Source organism: Myxocyprinus asiaticus, chromosome 49, assembly GCF_019703515.2.
Source record: "Myxocyprinus asiaticus isolate MX2 ecotype Aquarium Trade chromosome 49, UBuf_Myxa_2, whole genome shotgun sequence".
Classification (NCBI taxonomy): domain Eukaryota; kingdom Metazoa; phylum Chordata; class Actinopteri; order Cypriniformes; family Catostomidae; genus Myxocyprinus; species Myxocyprinus asiaticus.
In genome coordinates, this window is record NC_059392.1 from 5,169,978 (window position 1) to 5,186,114 (window position 16,137).

The 16,137-nt window shown below is 37.3% G+C and overlaps 1 protein-coding gene across 6 annotated transcripts; it reads left to right on the forward strand.

The window, feature by feature from the left end:
• Window positions 1–286: 286 nt before the first annotated feature.
• On the forward strand, window positions 287–15,546 carry ccnt2b (cyclin T2b). Of its 6 annotated transcripts, XM_051693182.1 has the most exons (9): window positions 287–459; window positions 1,374–1,455; window positions 1,641–1,769; window positions 7,507–7,567; window positions 7,844–7,906; window positions 9,496–9,541; window positions 12,720–12,883; window positions 13,001–13,071; window positions 13,210–15,546. In XM_051693182.1, exons 1-9 carry the CDS (start codon window positions 299–301, stop codon window positions 14,158–14,160), a joined length of 1,728 nt encoding a protein of 575 aa, XP_051549142.1. In that variant the 5' UTR covers window positions 287–298; the 3' UTR covers window positions 14,161–15,546. The 6 variants fall into 6 exon arrangements, 2 of the variants coding, with proteins under 2 accessions (XP_051549142.1, XP_051549143.1); XR_007896644.1 differs by lacking the exons at window positions 13,001–13,071; window positions 13,210–15,546 and adding an exon at window positions 12,487–12,599 and having other exon boundaries at window positions 9,496–9,845; window positions 12,720–12,853; XR_007896645.1 differs by lacking the exons at window positions 13,001–13,071; window positions 13,210–15,546 and adding an exon at window positions 12,487–12,599 and having other exon boundaries at window positions 12,720–12,853.
• The last annotated feature ends 591 nt before the right edge of the window (window positions 15,547–16,137 follow it).

Below are 16,137 nucleotides of genomic sequence, written 5' to 3' on the forward strand. Positions count from 1 at the left end.
ACTACAATTGCATTACGTAATTGTTTTCCCCTGTGAGTTATATATTTGCCAATCTTTGTTCGAGTGTAGCTCTAACTATTTTTGCTGTTGCAAATGTGCAGAGAGCTTACCAAAGTTTTCTTTACTGTACTGTACTATGGTCTAGAACGTCTTGCTGTTTATGTAGCACTCGATGCAGTGGATCTACAGCGTTTTGTGCTGCAATACCGCCTCCATCCAGCAGATTTCGCCAAAGGGCACTTTGTGTCTCAGTGACATCATGCCGATGTTGAGCGCGGTGCGGGCGGAAGCGGGTGGGATGATGGCGGCCGTGCAGCAGGGGTTCAGTAAATGGCTCTTCACCCAAGAACAGTTCGAAAACACGCCGTCCCGCCGCTGCGGTGTCGAGCCCGACCGGGAGCTCTCATACCGACAGCAAGCCGCCAACCTCATCCAGGACATGGGACAAAGATTAAACGTGTATCCTTCTCAAAAACAACAAAATTACAGCAGGGTTAGCCGTTAGCGTGCCTAGCACGCTGCTTCTTTTGATCAGATGAAAAATGTGGCCGTGAAAATGTCGTATTTTATGCTTTAAAATTCAATTTTAACACCCATGTTATAAATGTAGAGCCTTAAGTGCATTATAAAGCATGTTTGGGAGTGAAAAGGGGGTTATTGTGTATAATAGTCGTGTGTTGCTGACAGGAAGCTAAATTCGGTTTCTATATGTTTGACGTAAACAAAACCTTTGGTCTAAAATGCCATTTTTAAGGACATTTGACTCGTTTGAAAAGGTTATTATGTTATTTCGTGATAATTAGGGGGTTTAGGGGTCATCTAGACTTGTTTGGCCTAATTAAATGCTAGGCACTGGGTTTATCTGTATTATATATTACAGAAATGTATATCAGTATTTCCTAAAGGGACTTTAAATCGATAATCTAGTTTATTACTCAATGGCAACATTTTAATTAGTGTAATTTGTCAATTTCAGTGTGATTTAGACGTATGCTTTTCATGTTAATGAAACAACATAGTGGTTTTATGCATTATATGCAGTGTTGGGTAAGTTACTCTAAAAAGTAATTAATTATTAACTGCTAATTACATCTGTACTAATTACTGTGTCTGAAAAGTAATTGCATTACTTATTACTAATTACTAAAAGCCACATCAACCTTGACCTGATGAAAAATACGAGTCTATACAGTATTTAATGCAATTACATCAGAAGTAACTGTAATTAAATTACTGAAAAATTAAGAGTAATACTTTTTTCAATGAAAAAGTAATTTACTTTATGCATTATACTTAACACTGATTATATGTCATATAATATAAGTTATATAATGTCCTGCAGGGTGTTTTTGCTCCTTAATCTAACTCTACAGATCCCAGCTTACAATTAACACTGCAATCGTTTACATGCACAGATTTTATATGCTTAATTCCTTTACCAAATTCCATAGAAATGTGAGTATTCTCTATTATCTGTTATTTAATCACATCTTAATGTTTTATTTGTGTCTATTTGATAACTTCTAGATTGCTCCATATTCTCACCGTTTTCTTTACATGAACCTGCTAGAACATTGATTTTTATTGTTAGTATTATCATTTTTGAAAGGTGTAAGAGTTATTTTTCTCTCTTGACACAGATTATCTCTCCCACCACGTTATTTTTGGCTGCTAAAGTGGAGGAGCAGCCCAGAAAACTGGAACACGTCATTAAAGTAGCACACGCTTGCTTGAACCCTCAAGACCCTCCACTGGATACCAAGAGCAATGTGAGTATGGGGGATTGTGGGTAATGTATTTTACTCTCTCCACCCTGTCTGTGCTTCTGCTTATTCTCCTTCAAGGTGAATAATTCAGCATGAGGGTGGGTGATATGATCAAAATCTTATATCACGATATGAGTCATTTTATATCATGATAAAGATATATATTATGACATAGTAAAGGTTTCCTGGAAAATCAAATTGGTTTATTAAATAACCATATTGTAATGCCCATTTTTGGAACTCCAGTCAGTGAATTAAATACTTTATAAATTAAAACTACTTCCTCTTTATTTTGAACAAGACAATGTCAAAGTAAATAAATAAAATCAACTTGTTTAAAAAAATAAACAAGCTAAATATAACAGTATGCCACATTTCAGTTTAAAATGTTTTTGACCAATATTATTATTATTATTATAACTTTGCTCAAGAAACTTATGATCTTCTCAAAGCACTGCGACAAAGAAAATAAAACGTAAGTAAAAAAAAAAATATCCAATGAAAACAAACACATCTTGAAGAAAATTAAAATGAAATAATTATCAGTGACGGAGTTCATCTTTTGGATTTCATAATATTCTTTTGCATTCTTCATTTTGAGGTGGTAAAACAGATTGCTTGTATTACGAGTGATTATCGTCATGCGAAACAGTTTGCAGAATACATTTTTCTGCTCTGTGTACCATGTCGCACCCGTTTTAATAACAAGATCGTCTTCATTTTCTTGACCTGTTTGGGAGTTGTCCCGTTCTGTGGAGATTTCTTTCTCCATTTTTGGTTTTCCTGGGTCAAAAATGATTGTGTAGCTCGAGTGATCCCAATCTGAGCTCTCCTGTTTGTGGAGCACAAATATCGGAAAGCCTGCTGGATTTGCACACACTTCGGAGCTCCAGAGACAGTGTGCGCCACAGTCATGTGAAACATTCACGTGTCAGATGAGAAGAATATTTAGCGCTTATAAAACGCCAAACACACGATGAAGGTCATTAAATTTGCTTGGGCGGCTGCAGAAAAATCTTCAATGCCGGAAAACACTGTCCGTGTTTCTTCAATTCTGTCTCATGTGAAGCAATGCTCACTGTTAGATAATCCCACGCTGTGCACATGGATATTTACATATCGTGATATACACAATATAGCAAAATCTCTATCGGTTGACACTTTATATCGTCGCCTAGGGGTGTGTGATGTCTATCATCTACGATAATATCTTAATTGTTGTTTTAACAATGTGTGAGCTGACATTATCGAATATGTCACTCACTTTGCAAAAAAACAATCAAAAACACACCTTGAGAGTCCACGCATTGACTGCGTGATGTAGCCTAGTAGGGTAGACAACTGTGCGTGCGCATTGAGAGTGCACGCTTTCACAGTGTGATGTAGCCTATTAGAATGTAGTGTGCTAGTATAGGCATACATGGTCACCGCACCACAAGTTAAGCTAGCGTAGCTGCCTAAAAATGCATGACTGAAGTTAAAAATGAGTGAAGAAACAGCACCAGGAGAATAAATACAGCCTCGCAATCTACGTCGTTAGATTTAATTGCTGGACGTGGGTCATCCTCACTCACATGGAGGTGGTTTGGCTTTGAAAAGACGGATGTTGCTCAAAAGGTGGCAATCTGCAAACTATGATCGGAAATCAGTTGCCGTTAAAGACAGCTCGACAACTAACTTGTTACACCATCTGCAAACTAACCACCACACAGAATATGAAGAATAGCTTTGGGAGTCAGCTGTCCACGACAGGCCTAAACCAGTCAAGGTACCAGCACAAAAACACACTCGGCAAACTTTAGCGGAATCAAGGCAAAACAGTGCCTTAAGACAAGAAAAGCAACAGATGGCAAGACATAACATACGCTGTCAACAATTACATTGCACAAAGTAAATCCTGTAGGCCACTTTGAAGTGGTCTACTCATACTTGCACTGTTTGATCTCAGTAATACTTGTACTGGTGATTTCAATGTTTTTGTATTGTTTTTAATTGAATGCTTCAGTTTTAAGTAAATAAGACCTGTTTTCCTTAAATATGTTGTTTCCATTAATATTATTAGTAAGCAACAATTAATGTCCTATTAAACAAGAGTGAGCTAATAAAATGCAAGACTTTTACAAACATATTTTTTGAAGGATGCAAAATATCGTGGTCTTATCGTTATTGACAAAATCCCAGAAAGTATCGAGATATAATTGTTTTGTCAATATCACACACCCTTATTGTCGCCACGATATATATCGTCATAACGCCCAGCCCTGAGAGAGAATTGACAATGTTGTGCCACTGTAACTGCAATTCAATTAACCCTTTAAGCTTGGATGGGCCAGCGAGGAAAAAAAATTGTCAAAATATTAATCTTGACCAACATAAAATAGGTATTGTTTAAAAGCTTAGAAGCTCTACTTTCCATTGCATGTAGGCATTATGACCAAAACTGAACAACTGCTTTGAAATTTGCAGACAAATCAGATGTTCCATTTTGATAATTTATTAATAATTTTGCAATGTACATATTATTGTAATCAGTAAAAACATCAATCTCATCAAATAGCAATGTGTTATATGTCATTGGAAAGCTCTCAAAGAGTAGAATACAACAGCATATTTGTTTTCGTATCATTTCGTATCCGTATCATGGCTGACCCTGCACTCTGACCCCAGCCTAGCTGGGATATGTGAAAAAGAAGAATTTCACCGTATATGTGCAAATGTATAATGTGTGATAAATAAAGAAAATTATTAAATTATTAATTATTTTACTCTCTGACAATATAGCGAGTATTAGCTAAGTATATGTCTTTAATATTTATGTTTCATGTGAGCAGGTGTTGCTTATATGCCGTGTTTTTAATTATAACTTCATGAAAGATAAACAGAACATAAAATATCACATACCATTACTTAGGCCCATTTCCACCTGGTATTACGATGTGTCAGGGTGATCCGATCACATGCGGTCAGGTGAGACACATCGCTGTTTACACCTAGTCGTTTAAATGCATCTGCTGTGACCACTTGTGTTCAGATTTGGAGGGGAGGGTCTCTGTTTCATGACAACATACATCAATCACGAAGTCTGTGTGTTAATACATGATATTAAAGCCCAACAAAGTCAGAAAAGACAAAGAAAGCATGGGAAAAAATGGTGTTCTGTTCCTCCCAGATGCAGTTGAAATTGAATCTAAGCACAAACGCATTATGTCAAGCTGAATTATCCATTATTTTAGTGGACAACCTGTACTAAAGGAGCTTCAGGTGTTCTTGCTTGTCATCTGTGTTGAAATCAGACACACTGAAGAAGATCTGTGAAGCTCTCGTGATTGCGTATGTATCCACTTTTTTTAATTGTCTGATTGTACGGTTATTTCATTTAAACGGCAAAGCTTAAACTCTTGTTTTAGCACAGCGGTTGATTGACAGGTGAGGGGTGGTGCTACGCTGCAGCCGGGATGCATTCAGGATGGATTACTGTTTACACCTCAAATGCGGTGTGGTCACATGCGTTTGACCACATTAGATTATTATGTGGTTTCTGTGATCTGATCACAAAACGTTTTAGACCCCATTTAGACCTGTATTTAGGGCTGACCACATGTGATCGGATCACTCAAAATGCATCTTAATATCAGGAGGAAATAGGGCCTTAGAGGAGGTGATTATCTTTCAAACGAGCCCACTCACAAGGTAAACGGATACATAGATCATTAGACAATCCACACAAGACACAATATGCACAGTGTGGACACAGCATCTGGCTATCTGGCTGAAAACAAGTAGGCTTTCCTTGATCACTTGATGTCACTGGAAATTATGTAGTGTCATGGAACACTAAATCAAACCATATTTGGACAGAGAGACATTTGATGACTGTTACATATGGCCACCAGGAGATGCACAGACTCAATGATGACTCAAATGGCACAGAATGGAACGCATTCTGTGAACTCAGGGCTCCAGACTGTGACTAAAATGGTCGCAAATGCGACCAAAAATAATTGATTGCGATAATTTAAAATCTCGTCGGCGTTGGCGACAGTCGGGTTGTGTGCGTTCATATGCGGTTTCGTCAGATATCTTGTGAGTTATTGAATACATTTTAGAGCGCGCACCAGTGTGTCTCGCAATGCTTTTCACCCGTTATGTTGTGATGACGAGCTCACTGCATCGCACGCAACAACAAACTCAGTGCGAGAGAGTTGTGAACAAAAGACTCTTTTGAACTGGGTCTTTCATGAATCACCCGATAAGAACTGAGGGTTTGAACTCAGGAGGAACTATTAGGTTGGTGCCAGACTCTAACCAGCCTGTCTGTCACCAACAATCATGCTACGGTCCAAATCACTGAGATCACATATTTTCCCCATTCTGATGGTTGATGTGAACATTAACTTGAGCTCCTGACTTGTATCCGCATGATTTTATGCACTGCACTGCTGCCACACTATTGGCTGTTTAGATAATCGCATGGATGATTGTTGGTGCCAGATGGGCTGGTTTGAGTATTTCTGGGATTTTCACACACAACAGACTCTAGAATTTACTCTGAATGGTGCCAAAAAACTAAAAACATCCAGTGAGCGGCAGTTCTGTGGACAGAAATGCCTTGTTGATGAGAGAGGTCAACAGAGAATGGCCGGACTGGTTGGAATTGACAAAGTCTACGGTAACTCAGATAACCGCTCTGTATAATTGTGTTGAGAAGAATATAATCTCGGGTTGGCGCTGTTTTGGTGGCATGAAGGGGACCTACACAATATTAGGCAGGTGGTTTTAATGTTGTGGCTGATCGGTGTATATTTGTATACATTATGAAAGGGGTGTTAACATTTATGTTTACATTTAACATTTATAAAAGGGAATGCAAACTTATCTTCTCAACTATATATATATACTGTTTATTAAACCTTCGATAAATGGGTTATCAGCTGTCTTTTCTTTGGCTTTATATCTTGTTTCTGAACAGCAATCTAAATCGAGCAGTTCTGTGATTTGGTGACTAAAAACAGCCATTTGGCTTCTTAATGTTTAGTTTAGGAGCCAGTGGCTCATAAGTCATTTTTTTAGTCTGGAGCCGTGGAACTGTCATTACTAAAATTATGTCTGCTTTGCTTGTTATGCAAACCTTTAGCCATTGTTGTATTTACAGGTTTAAGTTCTTATGTACAATTATTATGTTTTATTTGTTTGGAGAGGCTTCTGGACGATTGGAGATGTTTTTGTACACTAGGATAAAATATGTTTTGCAATGTTATAACTTTTGATTGCTTTGTCCTATCAACACAAATGTTTTTCCACCCAGAAATATATAATGTCAAAACAGAAAAATAAGAAATTTTTTGGGTGATTAGGTTTCTTAGGCTGAGAATTTATAATAATCTTAATAATAGTCATTAACAAATGTCAAAAGTTTTTTTTGTCAAAACACTTGACCATCCTTGGGTTTTTCTGTTGAGTTATAAACCTTTATTTTGGGTATGCCACTGAAACAGGAAATCTTTAAAAACACCCTCAGAGCTTAAAGGGTTAAAACGTGATCTTCATGAGATATTGTGTGTGAATTTGTGTCAGAATTTTATTTTATTTTTTTCTTAAATTTGCCAAAAGATTGTTTTATTGCCGATGAGCTCTATACATAATCAAAATTGTCTCACATTGGCCATCACTGCAGTAGGAAAATCACACCGCCAATGACCTCAGACAAGTTATGGTCTAATTATTTTGTGTTGAACCACAGGCGTACCTCCAGCAAGCCCAAGAGCTGGTGCTGTTGGAGACCGTAGTGTTGCAGACACTCGGTAAGTGCTGATTCAGAGTTTCTGTGTCCATCTTTGAACTGTGATCTGCCTGTTACCACTACATACCAATTTTGAGCTGAATTTGTCCATTTCAGAGATTGTGATGTTAATGTATAATAAAATAAATGTCATTGGTATTTTGCTTTTATAAGAGTTCTATACCTGTAGAGGGTGTTAAAGTTAAATTGTACTTCTGTGATGTGGTTATTTAAAGCCTTGTTTGTGTGGATTTGTGAACATGGTGGGTGTCTCCTCTAACCAGTGATTTTGTTTCAGGGTTTGAGATTACAATAGAGCATCCACACACAGATGTGGTGAGATGTTCCCAGCTAGTGCGAGGTAGATGCTTCCATTTTTTGCTTTTTCTCTTTCATCCTTTCTCTCTCTTACTCTGTATTTTTGATTTTTTCTCTTTAGCTCTAATTTTTGCTGTACCTCAAACTACTGGCTCAGTTATTGTAAATCAGATCTAACAAGTGTGTTCTGCCTTTTTGAGGACTCTTTCATAGATAAATTGCATCCTCGGGCTGCCACCACTTTTAAATATAAAATATTTGAAAAATATAGCACTTTTGATAGAAAAATTATTTTGCTTTAACAATACTGTTTATCACAATAGTAATAGAATTCTTGAAAATCAAGTCAAAAACTACTTAAATTTGGAAACGTTCATTCCCTGTCATTTAAGAGAGTTTTGTACAACCACAGTGTAAACGACACTTAAAAATGTCCCTAGCATTGAGCTCTGCGTTCCCTCGAGTTTTGAGTTTAGGCCTACTGGTTCACAAAATTTATAATTTATACATGTGGGTTAATGACGTGAGGATCTTTTATTTTATTACATGGCCCTTAGAGGACAGGGTGGAATTTTGTTTTTCTAAAATAGTTATGTGTTCCTGCACAATAAGTTTTGCATTCCTTCAATACATTTTTCGTTCCCTCACAATAAGTTTTGCGTCTCCCGCAATGAGTTTTGCTTCCCAAGCAGTAAGTTCTGCGTTCCCTCGCTGTGAGTTCTGCGTTCCAAAAACGACATCCGTGCAATCAATTTGTCATTGAATAATGTCTCAATACCTTTCCTGTTCATTACAGTCAGTTGATCAAAAACATAATAAATAAACATTTAAAATCTAATCATGCGTAGCACAGATGAGTTAAAGCCATTCGCGTCTTCTCTCCTTAATATGAACTTGTTTACAGACACTCTTTCTGCTGGTTTTCATAAAGAGGCAATACCGATTTTTAGCACATGTTTAACAAATAAATGTAAATACTTGTAAATAGTTCAAATCATGCAATTAAACAATAAACATGTAACAAAATATATGCAATATAATATCATATTTATTGATGGGATACATGGATTTGTTCATTTTTAAAAGGCTTAAATGTGACCAAAAGAATGAAAAACTAAAAAACAAGATAATTAGTAAAAAAAGAAATATATATCTATATATTTTTGTAAAGTACCTAGTTAGAAGGCCCCCTATATAATTAACAGAATTAGCTGGGAGAGAATTTCTTTCATCTGTAAGAAAAATGGACATCATAACTGAAATATACCCGTACGAATCGGAATTGAATCTGGAAATCTGTATCAATACCCAGCTCAAGGATATTACTCACCCATACATGTGGGTAAATATTACGGTTTATTTTCAAGATTGTTTGGAAATACAATTGTTGGTCTTGTAAACCTGTCAGAAGCATTATAAAAGATTAAATGGTAAAACAAAGTTTAGTTAAGCCAATCTTCATAGAATTCGCAATAAAATGGTTTTCATTTCTGTTATGCACCCTTGGAAATGTTTTAATCAGAGCCCACCAAAAAGGCAAACCACGGTTAAAGTGTATCGAAGAAAAGTTGCCATGTAAATTTCATTATATCGTAACTAATTTGGTGTCTTTTTCTCTCTCCCTTTTCATAGCGAGCAAGGACTTGGCCCAGACCTCCTATTTCATGGCTACCAACAGGTTGTTACCCTGACCCCTATTTGTTGCACTGCCACAGCACCCTATGACTTCCTGTTCTACAGGGTTCTCCTTCCTGTGTCCAACGCCCTCTTGTGCCTGGGCGCAGACATGGTGCCTTGCTTGCCTGGCACAGTGCGGTGTAATGTACGGAGGGCTTGCCGTTGGCGCAGAAGGTTGAATGCACTGCCTGCAGTGTAGAGGTGCTAATAGAGATACATTGATTGAGAGTGCATAGGTCGATAACTCAATTGGTAGCCTGAATATCAGCACAGTGTTCACAGGGGTAAACTTAGAGCTCGTCATGGTAAGTACCAAATTATGCATAACTTTTTATTTTTTGAGATTTATATTTTTACCTTTTAAAAATAATTAAGAAAAATAGTGTAAATTAAAAATGAACATTTAAAACAATTACGTGAAATAAGGTTAAGGTGATAAATTAATATTGCACCAGCTTTATAGGATTTTTAAGTGGCCCTCGCTGTCATAGTTTGACGTATTGATAAATAAACTGGCTAAAATTCTAGGAAATTATATTTTACATGTAAATACTTCATTGACCTCAATTAAAGTGTAAGAACTACTCTCTGAGTTGGACGTTAATTGTAGTTATATATAATGGTTTCTTTAAAATTTCACAGGAGGTTTACCTACCTTTTGGTGGACGATAATCTGTAGTTAGCATTTACAATAGTTGATATAGAAACTAATCTATTTTTATTTTTTACATTTTAATAGTTGATTTACCTTAATTTGAGATTTGAGAATTATTCTGTTATGTGGATGATAATCTGGTTGGCATTTACAGCGCCTGTAGAAAGTCATCATACCTTGTTAAAATCCTTATCATTTGTCACATTACACACTGGAAATTTAAATAAATTAAACCTTTTCATGCTGTATTAACATACTTTAACCTTCAACATCAAAGTGAAAATAACATAACCTGGTTTAGATAAGTGATCACCCCCCTAACAGTAACCATTACAGACTTGCTCAGGTGCAAACAATCACCTTTCAGATCACATACCTGGCTTATTGTCCTATACCTGACATCAGTTGTAGTGGTTTTGATTACTTCAGAATAAAACCGGCTGTTCCATGAGGATTCCATTACTTGTAGCGTGTGGTAATGAATTCAAGAATACACCATGGTTGGAAAGGTGCTTTCTAAAGGGCTACGGGATAAAATTGTGGAAAGGCACATGTTAGGAGAAGGGTACAAAAAGATTTCAGAGTCTTTAACTATCCCTCTGAGTACCGTTCAGAGCACTATTAAGAAGTGGAAAGTGGGGGGCCTGGGTAGCTCAGTGGTAAAGACACTGGCTACCACCCCTGGAGTTCACTAGTTCGAATGCCAGGGCATGTTGAGTGACTCCAGCCAGGTCTCCTAAGCAACCAAATTGGCCCGGTTGCTAGGGAGGGTAGAGTCACATGGGGTAACCTCCTCGTGGTCACTATAATGTGGTTCGTTCTTGTTGGGACGCGTGGTGAGTTGAGCGTGGATGCCATTGAGCCTCCACACACGCTATGTCTCTGTGGCAACGCGCGCAACAAGCCATGTGATAAGATGCACGGGTTGACTGTCTCAGACGCGGAGGCAACTGAGATTCGTCCTCCGCCACCCAGATTGAGGCGAGTCACTATGCCACCACAAGGACTTAGTGCACATTGGGAATTGGGCATTCCAAATTGGGGAGAAAATCTTCTGAAAAAGTGCCACACTAAGTCATAGCCTTGATCTAAATCCAATAGAAAACCTGTGGATGCACTTGAAGAGAGCTGTCCATCACCACTAACCCTGCAATTTGACTGAACTTGAACAATTCTGTTAGGAAGAATGAGCAAATATTCCCCAATTTAGGTGTGCGAAGCTAGTAGAGACATATCCAAACAGACTGATGACAATCATTAAAGTAAAATGTAGCTCAACAAACTATTAAATACAGGGATATGATCAATTTTCAAACCATATTATTGTATTTTTTCATCTTTCATCAAAGTGTTGGAACTGTTGCCTTTTTTTTTAATTATTATTATTACTTGAATGATAAAAGGCAAAATTTGTAAAGAGAGCTGGATTTTTTTTTTTTTTTCTTTTCTTTTTTTAAATGGGCTTTGATTTCAAGCTGTAAGACAACAAAAGAAAAGTGACTATTCCAAAGGCATATGATGATTTTCTAAAGGTACTGTTTAATGGTTTCTGTGGGAATTATTTTATTTATTTATTTTTGATTTTATTTTCACATTTGATAGTTTTACCTTTGCTATTTGGAACTATTCTGTTTTTGGATAATAATTTTATTCATAATGGTTTATCTAGAAAATTATATATATATATTTTACATTTTAAAATCAATTTGTAAATTGAGTACTATTGTTACATAGTCAGTAATCTGTTGTTAGTATTTATGATGGTTTATTCAGGAAATTATCTATATTTTACATTTAAATTGATTTTTGTTCATTTATTATTGAGAGCTATTCCATTAGGTGGTGTTTTCAGTGAGATTTACATGATGATTTAGTTTGATTAGTTTGACTTCAGTTCTCCTGTATTGTAATTATTACTAAAACTTTTTATGCTTAGCAATTTATGAAACAAAATCTATGGACGACCCCTCAATGCACTGAGTATTTCCCCTTCTTGTGCACAGTAGTATTCTCTACACAAGTGATCCCTTGTTGGTATCAAATCTCAGTTTGCAGCCCGAATAGTTAACAATTATGCTCCCACCACCCTATCTAACATGGGTCTCCAATTTAATTGTCAAACAGTATTGTTTGTTGTGTTGGTCTGTGTGAATGAGTGAATGTGTCCAGGCACACAAATAGATTATTTCCTTTGGATTGTGTTTGATGTCACACTTCAAATCTTGTTAGGATCATATGGTGTTTAATTTTGACAATCTGTTTCAGACATTGCATGCCATTTTGTTTTACAGCAGAACTTTCTAGCAAACACACACTCGACTGGATTGTGAGCCTTGAAATAATGAAATTATCATGAAATGTCATTACCGATGATTGCCTAAGAGGAATGGAAATTTTCAGTCAAGTACACCAAGTCAAAGTTGATTTAAATAAAAAGGATGTTTTGGTCAGAAGGACACATTTTGTTCGTACTATGTTTGTAATCGAGTGTTTTGTGTGTCGTCTTGTGTTTTCTCTTTTGCAGTCTACACCTGACCACCTTCTGCCTGCAGCACAAACCCACAGTGGTGGCGTGTGTTTGTATTCACCTGGCTTGCAAGTGGTCCAACTGGGAGATCCCCGTCTCTTCAGATGGGAAACACTGGTGGGAGTATGTGGATCGGTCTGTGACACTGCAACTGCTTGACGGTAAGTCCAAGACACGACATGATTCATGGCATGGTTTGTTCGAATGCTTGGAGAGCTATAATGAGTTGTACAAAATGGGCTGATGTAACCATTAAATTCATCTCTCTGTTTCTGTAGATTTGACACATGAGTTTCTACAGATCTTAGAGAAAACGCCAAGTAGACTAAAAAGAATCCGAAACTGGCGGGTAAGTTTTAACTAAATTAATGCATTAAAGCTTAAACCTCAAAGAATGACAAAACCAGCAGCATTCTACAAATCAGTATAAATTAAGACAAATATGCCTGGTAAATGATTAAATCTATCTTTTTATATTCCTGTTTAGGCCACGCAAGCTGCCAAGAAACCAAAACTCGACAACCAATCAATAGATAGTCCCTTCCAGGGTTCTTCTCTGAACCAGGACACCTCATTGATGACAAGCATGTGTGACATCAGAGGGGGCTTATATTCTGAACTGTCCACCTCTTTCCCATTGGACGGGGCATCGATTTCTCTCAACGGCCTGTCGAACTTGCAGAGTTCCTCCTTCAGCTTTCCCGCACCAATTACCCAGAGCGCTGATGCTTTATTAACGCTCCAGGGGGCGCCGGTGAGCAAACACGGAAATAGCTCGGCATCTCTCGCCCCTCAGAAACTCACTCTAGAGAAATACCGTGAAAAACAAGCGGCTGAATTGGAGCAAAGACGCAGACATGAAGATGAGGAGAGTGACCAGCATCGCAAACATGGGCATTTAACGTCCGAACAATCTACGTCAGTCAGGGTGAAGTATTCGCTACAGGAGAGATCGTTGAAAAGCGGGTCGCTCAAACGACGCCACCCTTCATCATCGGAAAATGGTTCTGCCAGTCAGGAAGAACTGAAGATGAAGATAAAGGTTTCGTCGGAAAGTAGCGGAAGCAGCAGCAGCAGTAAAAGCCGACACAGTCCGCGCTCCAGTCGCGAGAAACATCGCGAGCACTCATCGCACAAAGTGGCGAGAAACGATTCGTCGCATACGCGCACACACACTCACACACATAGTAGCCACCATCACCACCACCATCACCATTCATTGTCCAAAACTCACCGATCTTCCAAGAGCCACTCCTCCTCTGCCTCCATACCTGTCAATCAACAGATAGGCCATGCCCATTTGGCGAAGGTTGACAGGAGGCTGGGGGAGGGGCAGAGTTCTGAGCCCAATGCTGCTTTAATTAATAATGGTCCACACATGGATTATGAAGACACTTTTAATATGCTTGATTCCCTATTAAATGCACACAACTTCTAAACTAGCGTAGAAATCTAACGTTTTTATGCAAAACCTCAAAAAATCTGCGATTGTCTCTCTTGAGCTAACTTTATGCAAGAATCAGTCGTCCGTTACATGTCATAGTCACTTTTTGATTTAATCATGTTTTATGGCTGAATTTTAATCAAAAAAAAAAAACCTATGAAAAAAGTGAAGGTTGTGTTTAACGTAAACGTGAAACAAATGTATATTTACGATTTTAAAGCTTTCTAAGAAATGTAGAGCAGATTGTGAAATGCCTCTGGTCATTTTATTCTCTTTCAGATGGTTAAATGCAATGTGATGAAGTGAACATTTATATGTTCTTTATGCGTGATTCACTTTTTGTTCGTTAATCAAAGGGATGAAAATCGAAAGGTGTGACTGTTTACAAAAGGAAGGTGCAGATATCTGTTCACTGTTATTTGCATCGCTATATATCTATGTCTAAATATTTCACGAATGCTCAGGTTTGGAAGTTCATAAAGGTGAAAAACGACGCAAGTCAAAGCATAACTTAGTTAAAATGTTTAACTAAGAAATGTCATGTCTTTCCGAATCGCAAATGCCTGTATACAGATTCCACTATATCGCTCTCCGTATATTGTAAATGAACATACTGTAAAGTTATCTATTTTATGTTGTTGTTCTGTTAGAAAGGTGAACCGATTTGCATAGTAACTGTTTTATCTTAAGATTTTAAAACGTAACCGTCATGATTCCACTTTGCTTTATCGACCCTTTAAGGTAGTGGTGTTGTGTAAATCAAAATGTTAGACCTGTTTCTGACATCGAAAAGATGTGGGTATTTTTCATTTTGTGTACCAGGTTTGAATGGACAAGATCACATCCCAGAATCCTCACTGTTCATTATGATGTACGTTGAGCCTTAACTGTACGATTTTAGCAAGCGAGATTTTAGCGAACTTTTTTTTTTTTCTCACATTTGATCTTATCTGTAATCTGGACTTTTCTCAGTATTTAAGATATTTTTCTGTTATTGTCTCCCCCTTTATTGGCTGCTGATTCTGACTGGTTAGAAATTGGGCTGCCATTCAAATTAACCACAGTCAACTTCCTTTCCCTGTTTTTAAGGGTCTGGACAGCGCTAAAGAAAAGATACACTGGAAAATCACTCTAGATTTGGCCTGGACTTATATTCCCAGTTAAAGTGTGCTGTTTTAACCTCCATACACCACATACCAAAGGTTGTGCCTCAGTGTTTGCCCACCGGTGGAACTGTATGAAACTTGTAGGTTTCTGTCATTTTTTTTATTTTATTTGAATTGGAATGCCATAGTTCTTTATAAGTGTTAGATTCAAGTCTGTATGGATGATGTTGGATTGTCTAAAAAACATCCAATAAAATTGCTTATCTAAATGGTTTGTGATTATTCTGTGTTTTTCATTCTTCACTTGGAACAGTTTAAAGGAAAATTCCTGGTTTAATGCAAGTAAAGCTCAATCAACATTATTTGCAGCATAATGTTGATTACTACGAAAAGTAATGGACTCGTCCTTTTCTTTAAAAGAAAAAAATCAAGGTTAAAGTGAGACACAATGGAAGTGATTGGGGCCAATATTTGGAGGGTTTAAAGGTGGGAAAAAGTAACGCTGATTATTTCATAAAAGCACATACAATAATTCCTCTGTTAAAACTGTATTATTTGAGCTGTAAAGTTGTTTAAGTCATTGTTTTTATGGTTGTTTTATGGCAACAAGTCCTCCTGGGAAGTCCGTACTTACAGTGACGTAAATCATATGTGATGTGCATTCAAGAGAGTTTACTCCGAAAGAACGGACCCGTTTTGCAATTGCATATTTCTTTCTCTCCTTTTCACTTACTAGCAAAGACAGGAAGCTTTTTTTAGCACCAATGCAACAAAATGAGGAGCAAAGCCACGCATTAGGTATGTAATAATGCTTTATCTAATTGCATCTTGTGTGGCCGTGTATACTGATAGGAAACGCTTGTCG

Coding starts and splice junctions, on each gene's coding strand:
- ccnt2b (XM_051693182.1), top strand. CDS start 299: ATGATGGCGGCCGTGCAGCAGGGGTTCAGTAAATGGCTCTTCACCCAA. Junction 460..1,373: donor ATGGGACAAAGATTAAACGT/GTATCCTTCTCA, acceptor CTAACTCTACAG/ATCCCAGCTTACAATTAACA. Junction 1,770..7,506: donor CACTGGATACCAAGAGCAAT/GTGAGTATGGGG, acceptor GTTGAACCACAG/GCGTACCTCCAGCAAGCCCA.